Genomic DNA, 25,314 nt, shown 5'->3' with positions numbered 1-25,314 from the left:
TTCTGGAATTGCACCATACTGGTCATGCTGCTCTTATACACCGCAAAACATGATTTCGTTTCCCCAATAAAAGCTTTACCAATTATTTCTAACGCTTCTTCCCATTCAATGATTCCTTCTTCGATTCGCTTTTAAAACCGTTTCTTAACAGTGTTTAAAAATTCTAAAGGGTTTGTCTGCCTCCCATTGAATTTAGGTAGTTCAGTTTCATATATGAAATTTGTACCATGGAACTGACTTCCTATATTACCTTGCTTTTCTCTGATTTCTTTACGTATTTGTGCCTCCGACCTATTAATACGTTCATTTATTCTTTTCTCTCTAGTTTCTAGGTCATTCGCAATGTGTTCCTGTCTTTCCTTGGTGGCTTTAATTTCAACAGCATATTCCTCTGCTTTCTTAAACTTTTCGTTACATATTTTAGCATTAATCTCTACCTTACCACACAGATCATCGTATTGTTGTTTTACTTGTTCTCTAACTTTACTAACTTCTCCTACTTGTTCCTGAATTTTACAATTAATTCCTGTGATCTGATGGTCTACTTCGCTCCTAACTTTACAACTTTCTTTCTCTACCAACTCCATGACTTCGCTTCTATGTTCAGTTAACTTTCTTTCTACCACTTTCTCATGTTGGCTACGTCTCATCTCCTGTTCCGCTAACTGATTCTCAAAGCTTTTCTGCTGCTCTAGTGATTCATCTAATCTATGATTTAAAGCATCCATCCTAGCATTAACTTCTCTGCTAATTTCGGTTTTCGTCTGTTCTATCTCCTTCCTGATTTCATTCGTTCCTTTACTAATTTTTTCTATCCCTTTCGTTTGCTCTAATATCCCTTGCATCATCACAAACAGTTGTTGAATATTCATTTCACTATTCGTATTACTTTCTTTCTCGCCCTCCATCCTAGCTACATCAGATTCTGTGCAATTTCCCATGCTCCCACCACTCTCTACCGATTTATCTACTTCAATGCTTTCATCAACAACATTCCTAGAATTCAGCGTCTCGCCTCCCTTTACTAAGTTTCCGCTACGAAATGTCATGTCCTTTCACCTTGTGCAGCCATGATTCCCCCAAAATCACACATACAAATTATATGGACACTCACTTAACCCCCACAAACACAGATTCTACTTTTACTGCTTTCCTTCCACGAATACTTAATGGTTTTCGAGCTCCACGTTGGTGCGACAAATGTAACTGTTCGACCCCTCATCAAAACACTTGGGGAGATGAAAGATATTATCTTGGGACACATGAATATCAAATAAACTATTTGTGGCTTGCCCGAAAATTGCCACGCAAATAGAAACAATTAACATTCCATGGTTTCCCATTTCTCTATGTGATGTATGGGCGCCAGGGTTACAGTTTTAAACAAAACTGTAAACCAAAATTTATATTTACTAGCATAGAGACTTACACTTAAATCACAGGGGTAGGATTTTAAATAATTAACCATTAAGTATCGCTTAAGAAAGAAAATTAACGCAATATAAAATACAAATGAATTTATTATACAAAAAAATGAGATGAATCGGAAAAGTTCCTTAAAGCGTGGAGGAATTTATAATTTACTCTACTGAATTTACTATTGCTTGCTTTATCTAATTGAAGCTCACCAATTGCAGCTTCCGTTGAAGTCATCTGGTTTCCGTGGTTACTCGTTCTCTTCTTCTTGGTGTAGAATTTGCTCCATGGCCTTCCTACCTTCTCTGATATGGTACGGGCTGTCTGGACTAGCACTCCCTACTTGCCTAGTCATTAAATTAGACATTGGCCCTATACTTGTAAAAACTGATCAGCGTTGATCGTATGAGGAGAAAATTCAGAGATATGAATTTTCCATATTAGTAGAAATCTCAATCCAACTGAGCTATACTATTTATACGGTACAGACTTGTACCAAATTCCGTAGACTTGAACTAAACATAGTTCTTCGTCCAGAAGATTTACTGAAAATAACACAAGCCGTAAGGTTGTTTCGTCTCACGCAGATCCGATAACATTACCGCACCTATGTACTGTATCGACGCGACAACACATTGTACAGAAATAACTATGTCGCTGAGCGACCACACACTGTTTCAAAAATCAAATAACGTCGTTCAAAGTAGATGTTCACAGTAGAAGTAGTAGTGATGGAGTCTCCGTAAGTAACTCGCTCCGCACTTGATAATATCACCGGGCTCCCCCACTCTTGGTAACAGCTTAATCTCAGATCTCTATATAACGAAACATCTGATTCGTAGATCGCATTATCATCTCCCCTTCTCTTCTTTCTTGTCGAGTCCAGTAGGCGTGGCGATGATGTACTCTGCTGGTATACAAGCCTCGCGCGCGGGTCGCTGTTTACTGCCTTCGCCAAACCCATGAGTCACGCAAAATCCCAACTTTAAGACTAACTTTCCGTATACACAAATATGAGATGAAATGAAAACAACTATGACTCAACATATTGACCGTATTTACAACATAATGAATTCCTATCCTACATAATATAATAATTTCAATAATAAAACGGTGTTATCATATATACAATATGATTCCAAAAGACCTTGATTACAAATGATTGACGTTGAATAAATATGTTATTACGAATAATTGCCGATGGCGGATAAACTTGATATCAAATGATATCGCGTAAAATGATATTATATTAAATTAGTAGGGCTGGAGAAGCCTGGACGGTTACAACATGTCTGAATTCTAACTAAGGAGGAGACCCACTGACTGAGAATTTACAGTTTAAACAGATCTTACGTTGTATATTAACAATTAAAAAACGAAGCCTAAGGGTAAAGAAACGTATAGATATTTCTGAAATATCCTCGTATGACCTAATGTTATCATGCGAGGACAAATATATTTGAATCTCTCAACGTAAATGCCATTCGATGTTTCCGACTAAATTTCATAGTCGTGTTTTCAAAGCTTGATTTAATAATCTCTCTAACAACACTATGTAACTCTTTCGTGGCCCTGTAACTGGCCCGATGGTAGAGCAATGTCTATGCTCTCTACAATCCCTATTAGAAGCTACATGCCTTATAAAAACGGCGATGCTTACCAAGAAAGCTTTATTCTTACTGTTACACAGCCCTTTCTAGCGCTTACAAGTTAAGGAAATCCACATTTACTGCTTGAATTGTTTGCTAAATGCAGATTTGCGAGTCTCGTCTTCCTAAAGACACAAATTAGACCCAGAAGCTGTCGTTGAAGAAGATGAATAGTAAATTTTCAACTCTCTTTGGAAATTTTAGACGTGATTAGTAGTTGGTTCATGTAAGTGGATATTAAAGCCAGATATAATACATTCTTATGGATCACATATGCGGACAAATTGCACCCGCGAACTCTGGTTGAATAGTTGAAAGTGATATAATTGTATTTATTCCCAGTATGGGAGTCAGTTCTATAGACGATATAACGTCCAACTAAATTAAATGACTTTTTACGGTTTTCTTTATGTCACACCCGCAAGGATAGGTATTGTGTCGACGATGTGATAGAAAAGGGCTAGGAGTAGGAAGATAGCGGCTGTGGCCTTAATTAAGGTACATCCCGGAATGTGCTTCGTGTGAAAATGGGAAACCACTAAAAACCGTCTTCAGGGCTGCCGACAATGGGTTTTGAACCTACTGTATCCCGAACACAAGCTCAGAGCACGAGAATATGATATATTTATCTAAAACATAACATACACGCGATAATGAAAACGTAATTTACCTATAGGCTAAATAGCAAGAGAAAGAAAATAAAAATGATGAAAATGTGTAATCATAAGGGAATAGAAATATTCCTAGATGATCAAATGATAATACAGGTGTGAAAGTATAAATAACCTGACACTACTGTGACAGAGAACTGGGGATAAGGACAGGAACTATGAGCAACGATTTCACGGAGAGTTTCAACAAGAAAGCTAAGATGCTGATTAACTGCACATAGAGGGTAGAATTAAGGAAACGGATGGCTCAATGTCTTATATTTATTGTGCTGTTATACAGACTGGAGACCAACACCTTCATGAAGAGTGAAATACAGAGACAGGAATTCTTCCGTATGTTAATTTTTTTTAGCTCATTTAGGGGAACAGAGGAGGTTAGTGGAAAAAAGGAAGAAGATCTGGATGTGATATAATTAGAGATGAATTTTATTGAAGGAGGGAGAAGAAGATGACGGAGACCGAAATTCATAGATAACCTGTAAAAAAAGTAAATTACTAGGTACTTGAACTGTGATATACTTCCAATGGTTCTTCCAACCAGGTCTATAACATCACTGAATTCCCTGCTTGCTGTTTACCATATATTTTGGTTTCTATTGTTATTAGGATTAGCAGAGGTAGTATCTGGTGTGGGCAAACTTCAATTCGTATCACCATTAAGAACGCCTGGAAAGTATGCATAGCCACTTAACGGCGTGGATAGACAAGTTGCCGGGTCAACTCCTAGCTATTCCAGTGCAAGGACACCTGTGTTATCGCTGCTGCATAGTTGGTTGTGGCCTCCCCAGGCTGAATTAAGCAGAACACTGATGATGAATGTTGACAAAAATTTAAAATGATGAATTAGATTATTTCAAAGGTAATTATATCATTCGAATTTGGTTCAGCTTGATAGGATTATAAAATAAGCTGCGAACCATGCGACCTTGCCGCGGTGAGGAGGCTTGCGTGTCCCAATGATGCAGATAGCCGAGCCGCAGGTGCAACCATATCGGATGGGTATCTGTTGAGAGACCAGACTAACGAATGGTTCATCGAAAGGGGGGTAGCAGCCTTTCGGTAGTTGCAAGGGCGGCAGTCTAGATGATTGACTGATACGGCCTTGTAATAATACTCAACATGGATTAGTTGTGTTGATACTGCTACACGGCTGAAAGCAACAGGAAACTACAGCCGTAACTACCTCCCGACGACATGCAGCTCTCTCTGTATGAATGGTGTACTGATGAGGGCTTCCTCCCGGGTAAAATATTTCGGAGGTAAGCTAGTCCCCCATTCGGATCTCCGGGTGGGGACTACACGAGAGGGGGCGATCATCAAGAAGATGGATACTGACATTATGCGAGTCGGTGCGTGGAATGTTAGAAGTTTGAATGGTTGTGGTAGGTTAGAGAATCTGAAAAGGGAGATGGATAGGCTAAAATTAGATGTAGTTAGTGTAAGTGAAGTACGTTGGCAGAAAGAACAAGATATTTGGTCAGGTGACTACCGAATTATCAACACAAAATCAAACAGGGGAAATACAGGAGTCGGTTTAATAATGAATAAGAAAATAGGGCAGCGGGTAAGCTACTACGACCAGCATAGTGAAAGAATTATTGTCGTCAAGATAGACACCAAACCAATGCCCACCACAATAGTGCAGGTCTATATGCATACTAGTTCAGCGGATGATCAAGAAATCGAAAGAATATATGAGGAGATAGAAGATTTAATACAATATGTAAAAGGTGACGAGAATCTAATTGTGATGGGAGACTGGAATGCAGTAGTAGGCCAAGGAAGAGAAGGTAATACAGTAGGAGAATTTGGACTGGGACAAAGGAACGAAAGAGGAAGTCGGCTGGTTGAATTCTGCACTGGTCATAATTTAGTCCTTGCCAATACTTGGTTCAAACACCGCAAACGACGGCTGTATACGTCGACGAGACATGGAGACACTGGAAGGTGTCAAATATACTTCATTATGATTAGGCAGAGATTCAGAAACCAGGTGCTGGATTGCAAAACTTTCCCATGAGCAGACGTGGACTCTAACCACAACTTTTTGGTCATGAAATGCCATCTGAAGTTGAAGAAATTGAAGACAGGAAAGAATGCAAAACGATGAGATCTAGACAAGTTGAAAGAAAAGAGTGTGAGGGATTGTTTCAAAGAACATGTTGCACAAGGACTAAATGAAAAGGCTGAAGGAAACACTATAGAGGAAGATTGGAAAGTCATGAAAAATGAAGTCAGTAGGGCTGCTGAAGAAATGTTAGGAAGGAAGAAAAGATCAACTAAGAATCAGCGGATAACTCAGGAGATACTAGACCTGATTGATGAACGACGAAAATACAAGAATGCTAGAAATGAAGAGGGCAGAAAAGAATACAGGCGACTAAAGAATCAAGTGGATAGAAAGTGCAAGGTAGCTAAGGAAGAATGGCTGAAGGAGAAGTGCAAGGATGTCGATGGTTGTATGGTTCTAGGAAAAACAGATGCTGCATACAGGAAAATCAAGGAAACCTTTGGAGAAAGGAAATCTAGCTGTATGAATATTAAGATCTCAGATGGAAAGCCACTTCTAGGGAAAGAAGACAAAGCAGAAAGATGGCAGGAGCATATCCAACAGTTTTATCAAGGTAAAGATGTACATAACTTGGTTTTGGAACATGAGGAGGCTATTGATACTGATGAAATGGGAGACCCAATTTTGAGGTCAGAGTTCGACAGAGCTGTACGTGACATAAATAGGAGCAAGGCACATGCAATTGATGACATTTCCTCTGAATTACTGACTGCCTTAGGAGAAACCAGCATGGCAAGGTTATTTCATTTAGTGTGCAAGATGTATGAGACAGGAGAAGTCCCATCCGATTTTCGGCAGAATGTTGTTATACCTATTCCAAAGAAAGCCGGTGCTGACAGGTGTGAAAACTACCGCACCATTAGTTTAGTATCTCATGCCTGCAAAATTATTTACAGAAGAATGGAAAAACAAGTTGAAGCTGAGTTGGGAGAAGATAAATTTGGCTTCAGAAGAAATGTAGGAACACGTGAAGCAATCCTGACTTTACGTCTGATCTTAGAGGATCGAATCAAGAAGGACAAGCCCACATACATGGCATTCGTAGATCGAGAAAAGGCATTCGATAATGTTGACTTGACCATGCTATTTATGATTTTGAAGATGATAGGGATCAGATACCGAGAACGAAGAATTATCTACAATCTGTATAAAAATCAGTCTGCAGTGATAAGAATCGAGGGCTTTGAAAAAGAAGCAGCAATCCAGAAAGGAGTGAGGCAAGGCTGCAGTTTGTCCCCTCTCCTTTTCAATGTTTACATAGAACAGGCCGTAAAGTAAATCAAAGAGAAATTTGGAAAGGGAATCACAGTCCAAGGAGAGGAAATCAAAACCTTGAGATTTGCCGATGATATTGTTATTTTATCTGAGACTGCAGAAGATCTCGAGAAGTTGCTGAATGGTATGGATGAAGTCTTGGGTAAGGAGTACCAGATAAAAATAAGTAAGTCCAAGACAAAATTAGTGGAGTGCAGTCGAACGAAGGCAAGTGATATAGGAAACGTTAGATTAGGAAATGAAGTCTTAAAGGAAGTAGATGAATATTGTTACTTGGGTAGTAAAATAACTAACGATGGCAGAAGTAAGGAGGATATAAAATGCAGACTAGCACAAGCAAGGAAGAGCTTTCTTATGAAAAGAAATTTGCTCACTTCAAACATTGATATCGGAATCAGAAAGATGTTTTTGAAGACTTACGTGTGGAGCGTGGTATTGTATGGAAGTGAAACATGGACGATAACTAGCTCAGAAAGAAAGAGAATAGAAGCTTTTGAAATGTGGTGTTACAGAAGAAAGTTGAAGGTGAGATGGATAGATCGAGTCACGAATGAAGAGATACTGAATCGAATTGGTGAAAGGAGATCGATTTGTCTAAATTTGACGAGAAGAAGAGATGGAATGATAGGACACATCTTAAGACACCCAGGACTTGTTCAGTTGGTTTTTGAAGGAAGTGTAGGTGGTAAGAACGGTAGGGGTAGAGCAAGGTATGAATATGACAAGCAGATTAGAACAGATGTAGGATGTAATAGTTACGTAGAAATGAAAAGGTTAGCACAGGATAGGGTGGCACGGAGAGCTGCATCAAACCATTCTATGGACCGATGACTCAAACACACACAATAATAATAATAATAATAATAATAATAATAATAATAATTGTTAACTGATGGTGAATCTTCTTTTGATTTTTATTCTTCTTCAAAGTACCATATCCAGTCCCCTCGACGGTGGCGATCACTTTGGCGAATGTTGTGCGATCTCTTGCTAAATGAGAAAGTCTTCCAAAATTGTGAATTCCAGTCCATTCTTCGATGTTTCGATGCCATTACGTTCGCCTCTCCTCGACACTTCTTCATGTCTGTATTTTGATTTTTACAATCCGTTCTAAGATCAGGTGATGGTCATTTCCAAGGATATGGCCAAGGTAGGAAATATTCCGGCACTTTATTGTTTGAATGAGTTCCCAACTCTCCCTTGACCTTCTGAGTACTTCTTCTTTCGTTAGTCGAGGAACCCACGTAATCCTGAGAATCCTCCGGTGGATCAACTTTTCAAGGACTTCTAAGTGTTTCACTGAAATGGTGTCGAATTCTTAGCCGCCAAGAATGTTGCCCTTCGTGACAATTATCTTGCTTTTGTCGATAATTTCATGATTCGAAGTGTCTGTCGTCTTCACGTTTTCGTTTGATTAGTTTTAAGAGAAAATGGTTGTCTAGTTGTACTTCCCCTTAGACCAGGGCCTTTCAGGGTGCATTGCACGGCGCTAGGTACAAAAGACAACTTCGCTAGGTTGACCAGAATGCACATCCAAATCCTGGATTTTAATCAATTGCACTGTCTCTCTCTTTCCTACGCCTGTCTCGCTCCCTCTCTATGTCTCCCGCTTCCTCACTTGCTCTTCAGCGCTCCACCGTCTGAGCAGAGTTGAGCCGAGATTAGCCGAGTCACTCCGACACAAAACGCTGGTGCGATCCGAGTCCGGCCGATGCACGGTGCACTGAACCTCTCCGCCTCGGTTGAGAGACTCTGTCTTAGACAATCAAGAACACAACTACCACTTTAAAATATGTGTGATTTTATTTCTGAAACACTGTTTATAAAATCAACTATTTCTTGAGAAGTTTGGGCAAATGAACTGTTTTACTTGTGAGCACTAAAACATATCCGTGAGGAATATAAGCCTTTTCCAGCGAAATTGTAATACACCATCTAAAGAAACGGGTTTGTCTCTGGTTGTGGTCAGTTGTATGTATTAAAGCCTAAATATGACAACTCCATGTCGATGACTTTCACTGTGGGCAAGTTCGATCCTGGCTCAGTGCGATGGTATTTGATGGTGCTCAAACACATCAGTCTCGTGCCGGTAGATTTAACGGCACGTTAAAACAAACCTGCGGGACAAAATTCTAACACCTCGACTTCTTCGAATACTAGTTAGTGGGACGTAAAAGTTACTTACACTTACTTCCAAAATGTCATAATAATTCCTGTGGGATGGAATTCCGTTACGTGGCTAGAGCAGGAATATACAATTCAAGTCAGTTAACAACTAAGTTTTCAAAACAGAACATTCTCCCTTAGGTTTTCCATACACGATCATGGGTACTTTCCATGTGCTTGTTATTAAAATTTTTCTTTCGTATCCCTCATCTTTCTCATGGTGAAAATAGCGCCCTCTGAACACACACTCCTCAACTGTTGTTTGAGGGCAGCCATGTTAATACTATATTAAACTTCAAGACATTATTTCCTTAACCTTCAAAAAATGTGAAATTTTTGTTATCTCTGAAAATACTACTGAAAATTTCCCCCTATTTTTGAAAGAATACATGCTTTTTTCTTCAGTAGATAGTACGGGATATTAATTTGAATATAAACGAATATTCTTCGGATCAGTTATTTTGTGCATAACATTCAAATAATGAACATTTAAATGAAAATTAGAACGTAGTGCATTCAGCAAATCTTATTATTCGACTAATATGAATAATAATAACTGCTAAGTAAAGAAATCCACTTTGCATAATATGTCAGCACGTTTTTGTCGTACGTTCAATAAATCCTTCTTTGCAGTAAAGCGAAAATAATACGTAAATACATTTCATGAATTTGAGATCAAACAGTACTCAGAACTTGATGTCGGCCTCTCAAGTATAGTCCAAACACTTAGTGAACGCCCTGCGCGGGAAACGGCTACGCATATCTGTAGGGGCAATCGAGGGGGGCTGCCGCGTCTCCCACTCCTCTCGCTGCCCATGCTGGTCTGCACTTAGTGCTAAGCACTGTACGTGCTGGCTGAACCAATGTGTGAACAAACGAATTAAGAGACAGCGAACCGGGAAGAGAGAGATAGCAATCTATTCAGACCTCCCACACTGCCTATATGAACACGCCCCTTCAATCCCTCAAAAGGATGTTTACTAAGTACTTTCTTTTACGTCGCACCTTCAAGGATAGGTCTTATGGCGACGATGGGATAGGAAGGACCTAGGAGTTGGAAGGAATCGGCCATTGCCTTAATTAATGTACAGCCCCAGCATTTGGCTATTGTGAAAATGGGAAACCACGGAAAACCATCTTCAGGGCTGCCGTCAGTGGAGTTCAAACCCACTAACTCCCGGATGCCAGATTACAGCCGCACGGTCCTATCCGCACGACGAACTCGCCCGGTTTACTAAGTATCAGGACTACAGTAAGTAGATCAGAGAGCATGGGTGATGTGAAGCTCAGATGGTCGCCGATTGCAGAACATTAAAGATTCATAGTTCCTTGAAATGAGTAATTTTAATTGCGATGCTTTAACAGAAAAATTGTAGGCATATACAATTAATTAAAGAATATTGAAAATGACAAGATATAGTCAATAGTAACTAAAATCAACCTCTATTTTTTTTTCGAATGGTCTTATAACTAATGGTAACCCAGTGAATTTTGATTGTAAGCGAAAGAAGCAACGTTGGCAAAATATAAAGTGAATTTCCTCGTAAAGCTGCAATGGTAACCATAAAAAAAGTATTTGATGAAGCGAACTTCTTTTGCATTTTACCTGTTGTTGTGGGGCGTCGGAGTTGCCAGCGTTGTGTTTCGAAGTAGATCACTCGGGCAGCCCTCCACAGAGAAGTGTTTATATTGATAGCGTAAACGACCTGTTACAACTGAAGCTTGCGTTCCCATCACTATCCAGAGTATGAATGCTAATCCGGCAGATCCTCCAGCCAGCACTCCCTAAAACAATAGAAACTGAATGATAAAACTACATGTATCAAGGGAATAGTGTTAGTACATAAAGAAGCTATGTAATTCTGAACTTGAAATATATTCGCCAAACTTCCGAACATTATTTCTTATTAATATGTACCCCACCCGGCTCCTTGGCTGAGTGGTCAGCATAGTCGTCTTCGATTCAGAGGAGAGCCCCGCGCTCGATTTAGGCCAGGTCTGATTCTTTCACCTGACTGGGTGACTGGGTGTTTGTAGTGCCCGCAACATTCCTGCAACTCGCACATCACACATAGGCCTAACACTATTATCCACTACAGAAGCACGCAGTTCCCATTCACGACAGATGCCCCCCACCTTTTATGGAGGGACTGATTTACATGTTCTCGGACACTCTCGGCAACAAAAGCCACACGATAAATAAAATACGCACCCTAAGTATTTCACACCTTTTATGTTTTTTCCTCTTTGTTAAAATGGAATAGTTTTATTTTCATTTTCCTCTTAGGTGATATATAAGTTTTAATGTTTCCAGTTTGTGGTAACTAGTGAAAGGTTTATTTCCCTATAAAATACCTGGTAAATAAATTATTTAAGTAATAACAGATTTTCCTTAAAATAACAAGGTCTGATTCCATCCAATCACCGAGCGAGTTTGCGCTGGGGCACGTCGCTGTCAGTTTTCATTCGACAGATTGTGTATTCGAATACCACTGGTGGAATCGCTGAAAATAGTTTTCCTTTTTCCGTAGTTTCACATTTTTGCTAAAGGAAAATGCTGTCACGTCCGCTTCCTTCCCGCTCCTATCCGATTGCCACTATAAAACCCATCCCTGTCGGAGTGACTTAAAGCAAATATTCTATCCGATCAGAATTACATTGCAACACCGACCACCTATTTTGGGCAGCTGAGAGGAGAAATGGTGGTGGTGATTATTGTTTTAAAAGGAAGAACAACTGGCTAACAGTACTCTATTAACACTAATCAGAGGGACAAAACTGAATGAGTGGGACATTTTTAAAAATGAAGGTATCGGCCAAAGAAAGACAAGGCCCACGAAGAGCGTGAAAATGAAAGCCTTCCTAGGCTTCTAATGCTCTAATACCGTCGGAGTCAGAAAACAACAAGAGTTGACCAAGATTGTCGGATAGGATGCATGAAAGCGACGAGCCTGACACAAGTTAATGGAAGCAATGCGGGACTCGGCTAAGGGCTACATGGTCGCCAAGCCACACTCTGCGGTCACTTTTAGTCGCATCTCACGATAGGCAGGGGATACCGTACGTGTTATTCTACTGTCCCCACCCACAGGTGTTTGAGAGGAGGTTTAGTGTAACAATATATGGAGAGCTTTATTTATTTATTTATTTATAGATGTCTTTATTTGTGGTAACGTACGGTAAGTTCAACAATATTTTTCACGTTTTTATGACATCGGAAGGAGAATTTTAACACAAATGATTTTACACTGGATCAGAATATTCATCCATTACAGAAGAAAATTGTGTGATTTCATAGAATCTGATGATGTTCTTTCAAGAATGAAGCATGTCATTCTTAATTAACCGAAATATTTTGTGAGGTTTATTGTGTTATTAAACAATTGTTCCATTTATCAGGTTTCTTCCAGTATTTAATAATAAAAAATTAGTTTTTTGAAAGAGGTGTGTGCTAGTATTCGTGAGATGGTGGGTTTGAACCCCACTGTCGGCAGCCCTGAAGATAGTTTTCGTTGTTTCCCATTTTAACACCAGACAAATGTGGAGGCTGTACCTTAATAAAGGTCAATGCCTCATCCTTCCCACTTTCCTGTCCCTTCGTTGGCGCAAGATCTACCTGTATCGGTGCGACTTAAAGCAAATTTAAGAAAAGAACTGTTTCGAAAGAGTGAAAAAATTGTTACACAGACAGGGTGTAAACATAAGTTAAAGGACAAACTTTCAGGACACATTCCCCACACGTTGAATAAGAAAATGCGTTGCTTGGCCATGGATCCACAAACGCTTCCTTGGCCTCCACGCTCTTCGGCCCTGAACCCAATGGATTTTAATTTATATGTGCATCTGGAAGCTCTTGTGTATCGAACCGTGGTACAAGGTGCTCACTTTCTTAGTGCCAGTATTGTGGAGGGCTGCGAATTCATACGCAATACTCCAGGAATACATCAGATGTACGAAAATTTATAAAATTTTGTTTTACTATGTAGAAACATTATCTGGTGAGTAATTAGATGTAAAATATATTAAATTCTTTTGAGTGGAAATATACTTAATATGATTTTAATTAGCTTCATAGGGCATTGGTTTTTATTTACATTTTATTGGAAACCTTGCTGCATAATTTGTTAGGACTGCCATAACACTTGTGATTCTTGTTTACGTTATGCATAAGATATTCTTGGTATAATATGTGTAATGTGGTAGTGTACTATTGATCTTGTGTTCTAATCTTTCCCATGAAATAAATTTTATTTCGATCCGTATTGACAATTATATAATACTAGCAAATGTACCCGTGCTTCGCTACGGCATTCTACAGTGTATACAGATATCGAAGTAAATTGCTGTACATGAAGTGAATAAAAATAATTAATTGCATGTCTCTTGGCGTTATCCGATAAATAGCATAGGGAGGTCCGCAGACGTTGTTTTCAATGTAAAGTGCGAGTTGCAGAGTTTGATGATAACGACAGGTCCACTTGTCTGCCGCAATTCACTATGCGTAACGTCAGTCAAATTTTGATGGGTAAATTTGTTTATAATAGGGTGCACCTATAACTAATGATAAAGAGAATCAGGTAAAAGAGTTTTAAAAAATGCACGCTCCCTTGCCTTCTGCTAGTCAAATAAAGAAGGGAATTATGCATTACAATTGTACACAGGCGTTGCTAGTTAAAGTCAATGCGGGGAGTACTGATTACAACAAAAGGCGCCCTCCTGCTGAGAATCACTATTGATTTGTAAAGTATTAATTACAATGTAAGACACACCCCTCTCTAGATAACTACAAATCGACTTAAATTAATAAATGTAGATAGACATACGGAAGTATATGCATGTTCACCTTCATTTACAGAATAACTGCTGCTAAACGGTGCATTCGTATTGAATAACGGATTGTATAAAAAGACGACTCGGGCCTCATTTAGCCATCTAAATGGCTGGCCCTATGATATTTCCTCGTATCTCATCTATTTAAAGGCAAAATTATTTTAGAAACGTTGAATAGGGTAAAATTTGTGAAAGGTTTTCACACAGTGAGTTACTTTTCAGATACTTATGCGATAGCTTCAAACATAGAATTTGGCTGGGTGGGCCAATGTTCGTGTACAATTTGATGATCCCATCTTTCCTATAAGTGACTCAAACCATCAATTATACGTGTACAAAGTGCAGAATTTAGGTAAATCCAGAAATAGAGCCAAGTTTATCATAAGGAATAGAGATACGACAAAAAGTCATAGGACCAAAGTTGTAAATTACTCCAAATTGAACTGAGATTGTGCCATCCGTTTTGTGATACGACTTACCGTTTAGCCACCAAATACCTCGAAGTAAGGTCTGCACCGTCATTAAAATTGCCTCCATATTTCGATATTTTTGGGGGGTAAAAAAATTAATTTCTTAAACATCTCGTAAATTTTCCATCGGTTACTGGCAAAAAGCTATAATTTTGCTAATTTCTATTTTCTAACTCCTCTGGGTGATTGTGCTGCCATCTTGATATGGGGAAAGGGTTAAAAATTAGGACTTTCAGGAAACTTTTAAGCCCACGAAACCTATAGGTTATCCTTCTGGTTAAATATCACTGACTGTGTTCTTATGCAGATTTGAAACTCCCAACGTGTCCCTCTCAGAGAATGTTGATAATTTTGGATTTTCTAGGGATCCTGAAGTCATCAGCTTGTCTGGTACCAAGTCTTAAGTTTCTAGGATGCCTAGAATGGTCTCATCAATTCACGTCTGTTTTCATTTTTATGCCTTAATTTATATATGTATAGTACAGTATATATAGATCGCGCCAAACTGACTTCTATTTATTAATATGGATTATATATTTCACCCGCTTCCGAAGTGGTTCTAGGGGCGTCTTACTCCCACAATATGCTTTCCAGGTAGTAAGCCATACTTGAAAGTCATGCTGGAACATACACACGTCTATTAACTTGGGCATTCTTGAACATATATTGTTTACCCTTTCTCACCCTCAATGCCAAAGGGGGCTGAAGCTGGACTTAAAAAATCCGGAATGTTACTATTCATCTCAGCGACCCGGAAAACTATGGATTAGGCAGCATATTCGATTATTACTATATCTCACTCCCCGTACCCCCTAAAGGGGGTTAAACATTGACTTTTAAAAAATCGGGAATGTTACTATTCATCTAGCCGACCCCGAAAACTATGGCTTCGACACTATTTTCGATTAATTTAAAATCTGAATCCCCCTCACCCCCCACCAGAAAGGGTGATGAACTTGGTCTTGTAAATTATTCTGGGTCTCACCATTCATCTCAGTGACCCCGACAATTATGGATTCAACATTATTTTCGTTTATTTTTATATCTCACTCTCCAATTGCCACCCACCACGAAAGGGGCTGAACTTAAAAAAATTCCGGAGTGCCATTTTCATCTCAGCGACCCCGAAAAGTATGGATTTGACACTACTTTCGATGATTTTTATATCTCAGCCCCTCGCCCCTCCCCGCCCCTAAGCGTTCAGGGGGTGTCCTACCCCCACGTGGTTTGTCTCCTGATACTAAAAATCCGAAGCGTACAATTCACATCGGCGATCCCGAAAACTATGTATTCGACATTATTTTCTATTAATTTTATATATCGCTCCCCTCTCGCCACCCACCCCAAAGGGGGATGAACTTGTAAAATATCCGGAATCTCACTATTCATCTCAGTGACCCTGACAACTATGGATTCGACACTCTTTTCGATTATTTTCATATATCACTCTCCCATCGCTCCCTACCACGAAGGGGACAGAACTTGGACTAAAAAAAAATCCGGAGTGTGACCATTCATCTCAGCGACCACGAAAAGTATGGATTCAACACTACTTTTGATGGTTTTTGTATCAGAGCCCCCTTGCCCCTAATGTTTCTTGAGGTGTATTACCCCACGTGGTTTGTCTCCCGATACTAAAAATCCCGAGTGTCACTATTCATCCCAGAGACCCCGAAAAGTATGGATTCAACACTATTTTCTTTAATATGTATATCTGACCCCTCACCCCCCGCCCCTAAGGGTTCCTGTGCTGTATTACCCCCAAGTGGTTTATCTCCTGATACAAAAAATCTGAAGTGTACAATTCACCTCGGCGACCCCGAAAACTATGTATTCGACACTATTTCCGTTTATTTTTATATATCACCCCCCCTCACCGCCAAAGGGGGCTGAACTTGGACTTAAAAAAACCCGGAGTGTCACTATTCATCAGCGACCCCAAAAAGTATGGATTCGACACTAATTTCGTTAATTTGTATATCTGACAACCTTGCCCCCCCGCCCCCAAGGTTTCCTGGGGTGTCTTATCCCCACATGGGTTGTGTCCTGATACTAAAAATCCGGAGTGTATAAATCACCCCGACGACCCCGTAAACTATGTATTCGACACTATTTTCGTTTTATTTTATAAATCAGTCCCTCCTTGCCCCCCCCCCCCCCCCACCCAAATGCGAGCAGAAATTTGATTTTAAAAAATCCAGAGTGCCACTATTCACCTCAGCGACCCCAAAAACTATGGATTCTACACTATTTTCGATTACTTTTTTACCTGACACCCCTAACCCCCACCCCTAAGTGGGCTAGAAGTGGCTTACTCTCACAGTGCTCGTCTCCAGATAGCAAGGAAGTAGTTTCAAAATTTGATTGAAATTGCTCCAGTGGTTTAGGAGGAGGTGTGTCATTTGAACAAATACATCCATTATCAGTCCCCCCTCGCCCTCCACCCAAATGGGAGCAGAAATTTGACTTTTTAAAAATCGGGAGTGTCACTATTCACCTCAGCGACCCCAAAAACTATGGATTCGACACTATTTTCGATAAATTTCTTTCCTGACACCGCTAACCCCCGCCCCTAAGTGGGCTAGAAGTGGCTTACTCCCACAGTGCTCGTCTCCAGATGGCAAAGAAGAAGTTTCAAAATTTGATTGAAATTGCTCCAGTGGTTTAGGAGGAAGTGTGTCATTTGAACGCACACATCCATCATCAGCCCCCCTCGCCCTCCACCCAAATGGGAGCAAAAATTTGACTTTTAAAAAATCGGGAATGCCACTATTCACCTCAGCGACCCCAAAAACTATGGATTTGACACTATTTTCTATTATGTTTTTATCTGAACCCCCTAACCCTCCACCCCTAAGGGGGCTAGTGGTGGCTTACCCCCACACTGCTCGTCTTCAAAATTTGATTGAAATTGCTCCAGTGGTTTAGGAAGAGATGTGTCATTTACACACATCCATCCATCATCAGTCCCCCCCTCGGCCCCCACACAAATGGGAACAGAAGTTTGACTTTTAAAAAATCGGAAGTGTCACTATTCACCACAGCGACCCCAAAAACTAAGGATTCGACACTATTTTCGATTACTATTTTACCTGAACCCCCTAACCCCCCACTCCTAAGGGGGCTAGAGGTGGCTTACGCCCGCAGTGCTCGTCTCCGGATAGCAAATAATAAGTGTTAAAAATTTGATTGAAATTGCTCCGGTGGTTTAGGAGGAGATGTGTCATTTACACACATTGATACATACATCCATTTTCGTTTATATTTATATATCACTCCCCGCTCACCCCCCTAAAGGGGCCTGAACTTGGACTTTAAAAAACCCGGAGTGTCACTATTCATCTCAGCGACCCCGAAAAGTATGGATTCGGCGCTATTTCGTTTAATTTTATACATCAGTTCCCCCTTGCCCCCCACCTAGTTGGGAGCAGAAATGTGACTTTTTAAAAAATCCGGAGGTCACTGTTCACCTCAGCGATCCGAAAAACTACGGATTCGACACTATGTTCGATTACGTTTTTACCTGAACCCCCTAACGCCCTACCCCTAAGGGGGCTAGTGGTGGCTTACCCCCACAGTGCTCGTCTTCAGATAGCAAATAATATGTGTTCAAAATTTGACTGAAATTGCCCCAGTGGCTTAGGAGGAGATGTATCATTTACACACATACTTCCATCATCAGTCCACCCTCGCCCCCCACCCAAATGGGAGCAGAAATTTGACTTTTAGAAAATCGGGAGTGTCACTATTCACCTCAGCGATCCCAAAAACTATGGATTCGACACTATTTCCGATTATTTTTTTACCTGACCCCCTTAACCCCTACTCCTAAGGGGGCTAGAGCTGGCTTACCCCCACAGTGCTCGTCTCCGGATAGCAAATAGTAAGTGTTCAAAATTTGATTGAAATTGCTCCGGTGGTTTAGGAGGAGATGTGTCATTTACAAACATACAAACATTCATTTTTATATATATATATATATAGATGGTTTACCTTTAATATTTGCATTACCAGTTAGTTATGTGTGATGTGAATTTTTATAGAATTCCTTTTTGACTTGCAGATTGATATATTATGATCTATTATGTAGTTTTAAAATTATTTTGATGTGTTTGATTTCAAGTTTTAGATTATTTAATTTTCGAGTAAAACTTCGTCCTTATGGAAGCTCGAATCAACTGGGAAGTATTTGATCCTGTCAAAAATTAATAAGTGATAACTATATGTATTTAGCCGTCGCACTATTGATACGATGTACAGGATTTCAACTGTCAATGAGACTGTCCCCCTCCCGCCCTCCACCACTAAGAGGTATAAAATCTGGATTGTCACCGTTCATCTCAGTGACCCAGAAAACTGTAGATTCGACACTGTTTTCGATTACTTTTATATCTCACTCCCCCTCACCCACACCCCAAAGTGGGCTGAACATGAATTTTAAAAAATTCGGAGTGTCACTAATTATTTCATCCAACACGATAACTGTGGATTCGATAATATTCTAGATTAGTTTTATACCACCCCCCTCGCCCCCTGCCCATAAGGGTGCTAGGGATGTCTTACCTTCACGCGGTTTGTCTCCTGATAATAATTGATAAGTGTACCAAGTTTGGTGAAATTGCTCCAGTGGTTTAGGAGGTGATGTGTCATTTACACACCCACACCCACACACCCACGCATACGCATACAACAATTTATATATAGCAAGAAGAAGAAGATAATATTTTTATATGTAGTTTTTCGATTAATTTTATATCTCACCCCCTCCGCTCCCCACTTGGACTTGCAAAAAATCCGGAGTAATACTATTCATCTCAGAGACCCTGAAATCTATGGATTCGAAACTGTTTTCACTTAATTCTATATATCACCCCCCCCCTTTGCTCCCCACCTAAAAGGGGACTGGAATTAAAAAAATTCTAGGGTATTACTTTTCAAATCAGCGACCCCGAAAACTATGAATTCGACACTATTCTCGATTATTATTGAAACTATCCCACCCCGGACCCTCTCCCTTAAGGGCGGTAGGGATGGCTTACCCCCCACAGTGATCATCTCCCGATAGTAAGTAATACGTGTACCAAGTTTGGTTGAAATTGCTCCAGTGGTTTAGGAGGAGATGTGTCATTTACACACACACTTCCATTTCTATATATAGTAAGATTTTTATACTCGTACTTCACTCCCTTTCCATCCCCGCCCAAAGGAGTCCTGTGAGTGCCTTACACAACAGTATATTTTTTCGAGATATTAAGTCTTATGTGTACCAATTTTGGTTAGCAGCTATGCCCAAACGTACATACATAATCTCACTGCTCTAGAATCCTGGATCTGACGTTGCCATGGTTACGGTAGTTCATTTCTAGAGCAGGGGTAGTGTGGTTGGTTTAAGGGCCTTAAGACATGGTTTTCGGGCCCGTAGGGCTTATCGAGTTTTGTTCTTTGCGTCAAGAGGATTAAATTGAGCTTTGTCTCGTCCTTATACGACAAATTCGATATTTTGCCTATAATAGTATAAAACCGTTGTGGTTTTCCTATAAAACCCCCGTCTTTTCAAAGATTTTGAAATGATATGCATATCAAAACCTTCCCCGCGATGAGTATGCTCTATATATGAAGTTTGGTTGAGATCTATCCAGCCGTTTCGACGAGATGGTGGAACAAACAAACAGACATGAACAACTTTATTTATAAGATGAATGTAAATTTTATTCATGTTCCTTCACTTTTAATATATTAAGTTATTATTAACAGCTGAAGATGGGCTTATTGAACCTAAACATTCCCTGTTGTTCTAAGACGATGTTTTTATAATTCTGAATTGTATATAAATTTATAGGTATTGACTAGATTGAACCAATATATTCGTTTTTCCAATTTACTTTTTCAAACAAATAAACCATTTTTTCAGGAAATATTAAAGATGGACTCTTGAGTTTTCCACAGTTTATTTATAATACCCCTATGGTACTACACTTCTAGAATGATAGATGTATCCTGAATATTTGCACGAAATTCGTCAAAAATTAACAACAAATTTGTAAAATCAAATACATCAGATACAAATTTCTACTTCAACTCCTAGAATATCGTCGCTGCCGGGACAAAATTTCCTATGTGAAATATTTTAACTTAGAAATTTGGCCGGTAAGTTCCTGTCATCTAAGGTGCAATATTGTGTGAATATTATCAAGACATTCTCGCTCTCAATAATATATGTGCTGCGGGTCAGTATATCTCCAAAAATATTATCACATGGGGAGTTTTGTCCCGGCTATAACGATATATACTTTAATCAAACTAGAGGAGTAATTGTATGGAGAATGTATAAGTAACCTGCAAAAGTTTTATTAAGTTGCATTAAGTAGTTCTCCATAAAATGGCTCAGGAAAATTAGCAGACTTAACATTAGTGGGAAACGTCATTCATACAAGATTGCATGTAAGAAATAGTTTTATGTGGTATGTTGTTCCTGTGACTTTCCCATAATTAATGTGTTTCACGAAGTGGTAAAAATGTTTGAATTAATGTATGAAAGCTAGTGGATAATAGTTCAATAGTGCTAACGTTTGCAATTCGAAATAAATTCATTTTCTATGTTCAGAAAAAGGTGTCCGCTTATTTTTGGGTCCCGCTTCGTACCGGTACCACCCAAAATTTCTAGGGTACAATATCCCTTAAATATCTTCTTCTTATTCTGTACTACCATAAATTATTTCGCACCTAAGTAAATTTCAGAACATAATGATATGTAATCAATTAAATTTTAGTATAACTCGTAAATTAATACAGTTAATTACCTGTATCTTAACCCACGGCAGGAATAATCCCATAACGAACATTCCAAGTGATGGACCGTCGATGATCGTTCCAATGGTCAGGGTCATCTGGAAAAATGAGGTTTATTCAAGTAGGCAATCAATTTATTACATACTATCGAGAACATGTAGTACGCGCAAAATTGTTGGTAAATGCAGAGCAAGAAGGACCAACACGATAGCGCTGGGACTTCAACCCACAATTTTCCAATTGTATGTGGCCGATGTCTACCAAATGAATTATTGTTGCACAGTCATTTCTACTGGCTTCTCCAAGATACTAGCTATAAAAGTAGTAGGCAATGGGAGCACAGCTGTAGAATACACAGGTCGCCAAAATAGCTAAATTGGTAGGTCATCGACCATGAGAGACAAAATCTGAGGGTTGGGACCCTCCTGTATCCGATTAGCCATTTTTGGTTCGACCTGACCAAATACACGTATAGCCTATTAGTAGCATACATATCAAAATTTTTCATAATGACGAATTGTAAGGACAATAATCACATAGTCTTTCTTTGAGCCTTCTACAATGCCATTCATGATTTTGCACAGTGTATTGTATTGAATCATCCACGTGCTCGTGAATATTCCATTGAACAATCACTGTCTATGCAGGAAGAGCAGACCACTCATGTTCCGTAATTATGTGCACTATGTTAGTCACGTCAACATGTCTAGCCAAATTGTACTGCTCTCAGCAATTTGATTCAGTATCCCTATATTCACGACACATGACCAAGTGCCCTTTACATTCATACTTGCGGACACTTGTGTGGAAATGAGTGCCTTTAAGACTGTGCTCTTTGGAATTCGGTATTATGCAAATATTATAATATTAACAAGGAATATATGAAATATATTAATTTATTAGAATAATATTGAGTCACCTGAAGTACTGTACCAAGCCTGTCCATGAAGATCGCAAGTGATCCTGCAAATACGCCGAATATAATCACCACACTCTTCATTATAATGATTTTCTGTCTCTCCGTCAAAGGTTTCTTGATAAGTGTCTTGCAGAAATCTTCCAATACCACTGCAGACATTGCATTCAGTGCCGAAGAGACTGTGCTAAAAGCACACTTATATAAGTCATATACATTTTACAGCATAGCGAAAATCTTTCTATAAAATAGATTATAAATCTACATGCTAAATAAACAATTATTATGTTTTATTAATGGCCATGCACTAGATTATAAAATAAGTTACTTGTAACATTTCTGCAAATACGCGACAAAGTTATTTTGTTTAACATGTTTAGATTTGGGACAATTTCCTGGTCTTTTTTCTGGCAAGTTGATATACGTCGCACCGTCACAGATAGGTCTTATAGCGACGATGGCATAAGAGAGACTAGGGAGTTGGACGGAAGCTACCCTGGGCTTATTCAATCCACAGCCCCAGCATTTACCTGGTGTGAAAATGGGAAACCACGGGAAACCATCTTCAGGGCTGCTGACAGTAGATACAGCATACTGGCCGCACCTAAGCGACTGCAGCTGTCGAGGTCGGTTTTTCCTGGTCTAGATATGCATTTAATGTTATGTTACCATTGGAATTAGTATTTCTTGAAGAATATTGGAATGAATATTTGTTGAACAATCACTTGTATAAGATATTTATTTTAAGGTGAGACTTAGCCGTCATTGCAACTTTATTTGCTTCGAAATGTCACAGTTTCGGCATTGGAAGGTTTTGTCATGGATAAAATCAGAATGTGGGAAGTAGAGGCTGATACGCCCATTGTTTCATCTTAAGCTCGACCGATCATCATATAAAACGCTAAATGACAATTATCACATCTTCATGAAGAAAAATGAAAATATCTAATCCGATGTTATTAAATTATAATTCTCGTCCAGTATCCTCTGCAGTACTGTATGTAGTTTCTTCTTTAAATTAATTATATATTTGAAGATAAATATCATTACTGCAGTCGTAGGCGTACCTCGTTAGATAACACTTGGTGTTATATTACAATCAACTACGTTTGATGCTTGTTTTAGTGAAAGACATGAATAATGCTTTCATGTGGCAAAATTACAAGTTGACAATATTTCTGTTAAAATGTAGTGAAACCCAGATTTTTTCATGCAATTCAGATGTTATAGATCAAAATCTATCCACATTTATGTATAAGAAACTGCCATGTTATTTTATCTCCTGGGTTGGCCTTGCGGTTATGAGCGCAGAGCTGTAAGCTCGAAATCCAGAGTCTGGGTTTGAACCTCACTGTCGGCATCTCTGAAGATGGTTTTCCGTCATTTCCCACTTTAGAACCAGGCAAATGCTCTGTCTGTATCTTAATTAGGGCCACGGCGGCATACTTCCCCCTCCTAGCATTTTCCTATCCCATCATCGCCATAAGACCTATCTGTGTCAGTGCGACGTAATGAACCTTGGAAAAAATATTTATCTGTTCAATATGAATAATAATCTAATAAAAAAAATCTAATAATATGTATTTTTTTCTTTTCAGGTAAGTGCAATCTGATAGACAACCTAATATTGCAGATTGCGAGGAGGAAGGTCAGTTATGGATCATCCTTACATTCTTGATGTAATATTGGCAATCTAAATGAATGAATGCATGTATGTGTATGTTGACCACTCATATCATAATCTGCTTAAATCCTCAAGAGCTATGTCATCACCTGCAATAAATGGCATAGGACTCACTGAAGGAGTGTACTAGGAAAATGAGGAGTGAGATAGTTCCCTGTTGCTTTCCTCAACGAGCCAGAAGTTGCTATCGCATATCACTCTGTTAAGCAACTGAAATACACGCAGCAACCCACACCACGAGCGACGTTTTCACATTATTCAAATTAGGGACAGACTGCATTTTTAGCATTGCTCAGTCACTTTGATACTGTCAAAGCCGGACATTAGATTGATACAGATCGGTAAATGTTCTAGTTCTTACCAGGAGACCTAGTGCACTGTAAGCACTATATCTCGCCAGCAGAAATATATTAGTAAAATATTAGTCTGTTAAATTTGAGGTTTGCCAGCTCTAACTTTTCGGTTTACCATAGAACAATTTTGTGTCAAACTAGCACGTACCCGCGGCTACGCTTGCGTTTATTAACTCAACCTCACATGTTTTTAAGTAATTCATTTACAAACAAAATGAAAATATATTTATTAACATACACAGTCATCTGTAATAAATTGCACGGAATACATTATTTTATTTTTAATAATATTGTTAATTTCAATCCTAAAGATATCCGGTTGATTGATGATACAAATGATAATTAAAAAAATTTAAAAGATCATATGTTATATTAAAAATCATTCCTTATGGAGCTTTCGGATATGCTATATTAAGCGTCCTCCATTTGGTACTCAATTTCACAGTGTGATTTCCTTTCCAACTCTTCAAAAATTCACGTACAGTTGGCAATGGTAGAAGCAACATTTCCGAAATTCGAATCTTTAAGCGATTGTCCTTGTGCCTTGTTGATGCACACAGCGAAACAAGGAACTGCAGACGTCCAAATCGAAAGGTATATCTGGAGGGATGTTTTGAATCCGAAGAATGAATACTTCTTCGCTCGCGGCATCTCCAGTCGTGATTGTTGCTTCAGTAATATTCGGCAACCGTTTACTGACTGAGTGTGGTGTTCCTTTGCAGAAGGATCATTGGTACCACAGTCGTCTGCACCAAGATGATCGAACGTATTCCAGGTGACTCCCAAGTTATACAAAATCTCTGCCGTGTAATTGACAGACTCATCTATATTACATGTCTTGTCGATAGACTTCTATATTTATCGAACACCGGGTAATTCTTGTGAACGTTGCTTGCTGGTGACACTGACAGCTTCATGCCTTGGAGCAATCCGCTTTGAAAAATAATGATATCTGACAGATGTATTGAGTCAAAATTAAATATGAACATTTTAGAATGACTAAAAATAATACAAAATGGTGAGA

General features: G+C 39.2%; 1 protein-coding gene across 1 annotated transcript in view; it reads right to left on the bottom strand.

The window, feature by feature from the left end:
* Positions 1-25,314, bottom strand: part of LOC136866867 (sodium-coupled monocarboxylate transporter 1) — a 100,476-nt gene that overhangs the window by 30,326 nt on the left and 44,836 nt on the right. Inside the window, exons 11-13 of the mRNA XM_068226876.1 lie at positions 22,257-22,440; positions 21,349-21,435; positions 10,855-11,033 (exon numbers count right to left, since the gene is read on the bottom strand). Coding sequence (XP_068082977.1) covers positions 10,855-11,033; positions 21,349-21,435; positions 22,257-22,440 — 450 coding nt within the window. The remainder of the gene's footprint in view (positions 1-10,854; positions 11,034-21,348; positions 21,436-22,256; positions 22,441-25,314) is intronic.

The sequence above is a fragment of the Anabrus simplex genome, chromosome 3 (assembly GCF_040414725.1).
Source record: "Anabrus simplex isolate iqAnaSimp1 chromosome 3, ASM4041472v1, whole genome shotgun sequence".
NCBI lineage: Eukaryota > Metazoa > Arthropoda > Insecta > Orthoptera > Tettigoniidae > Anabrus > Anabrus simplex.
This window is presented reverse-complemented; position numbering and strand designations above follow the sequence as displayed.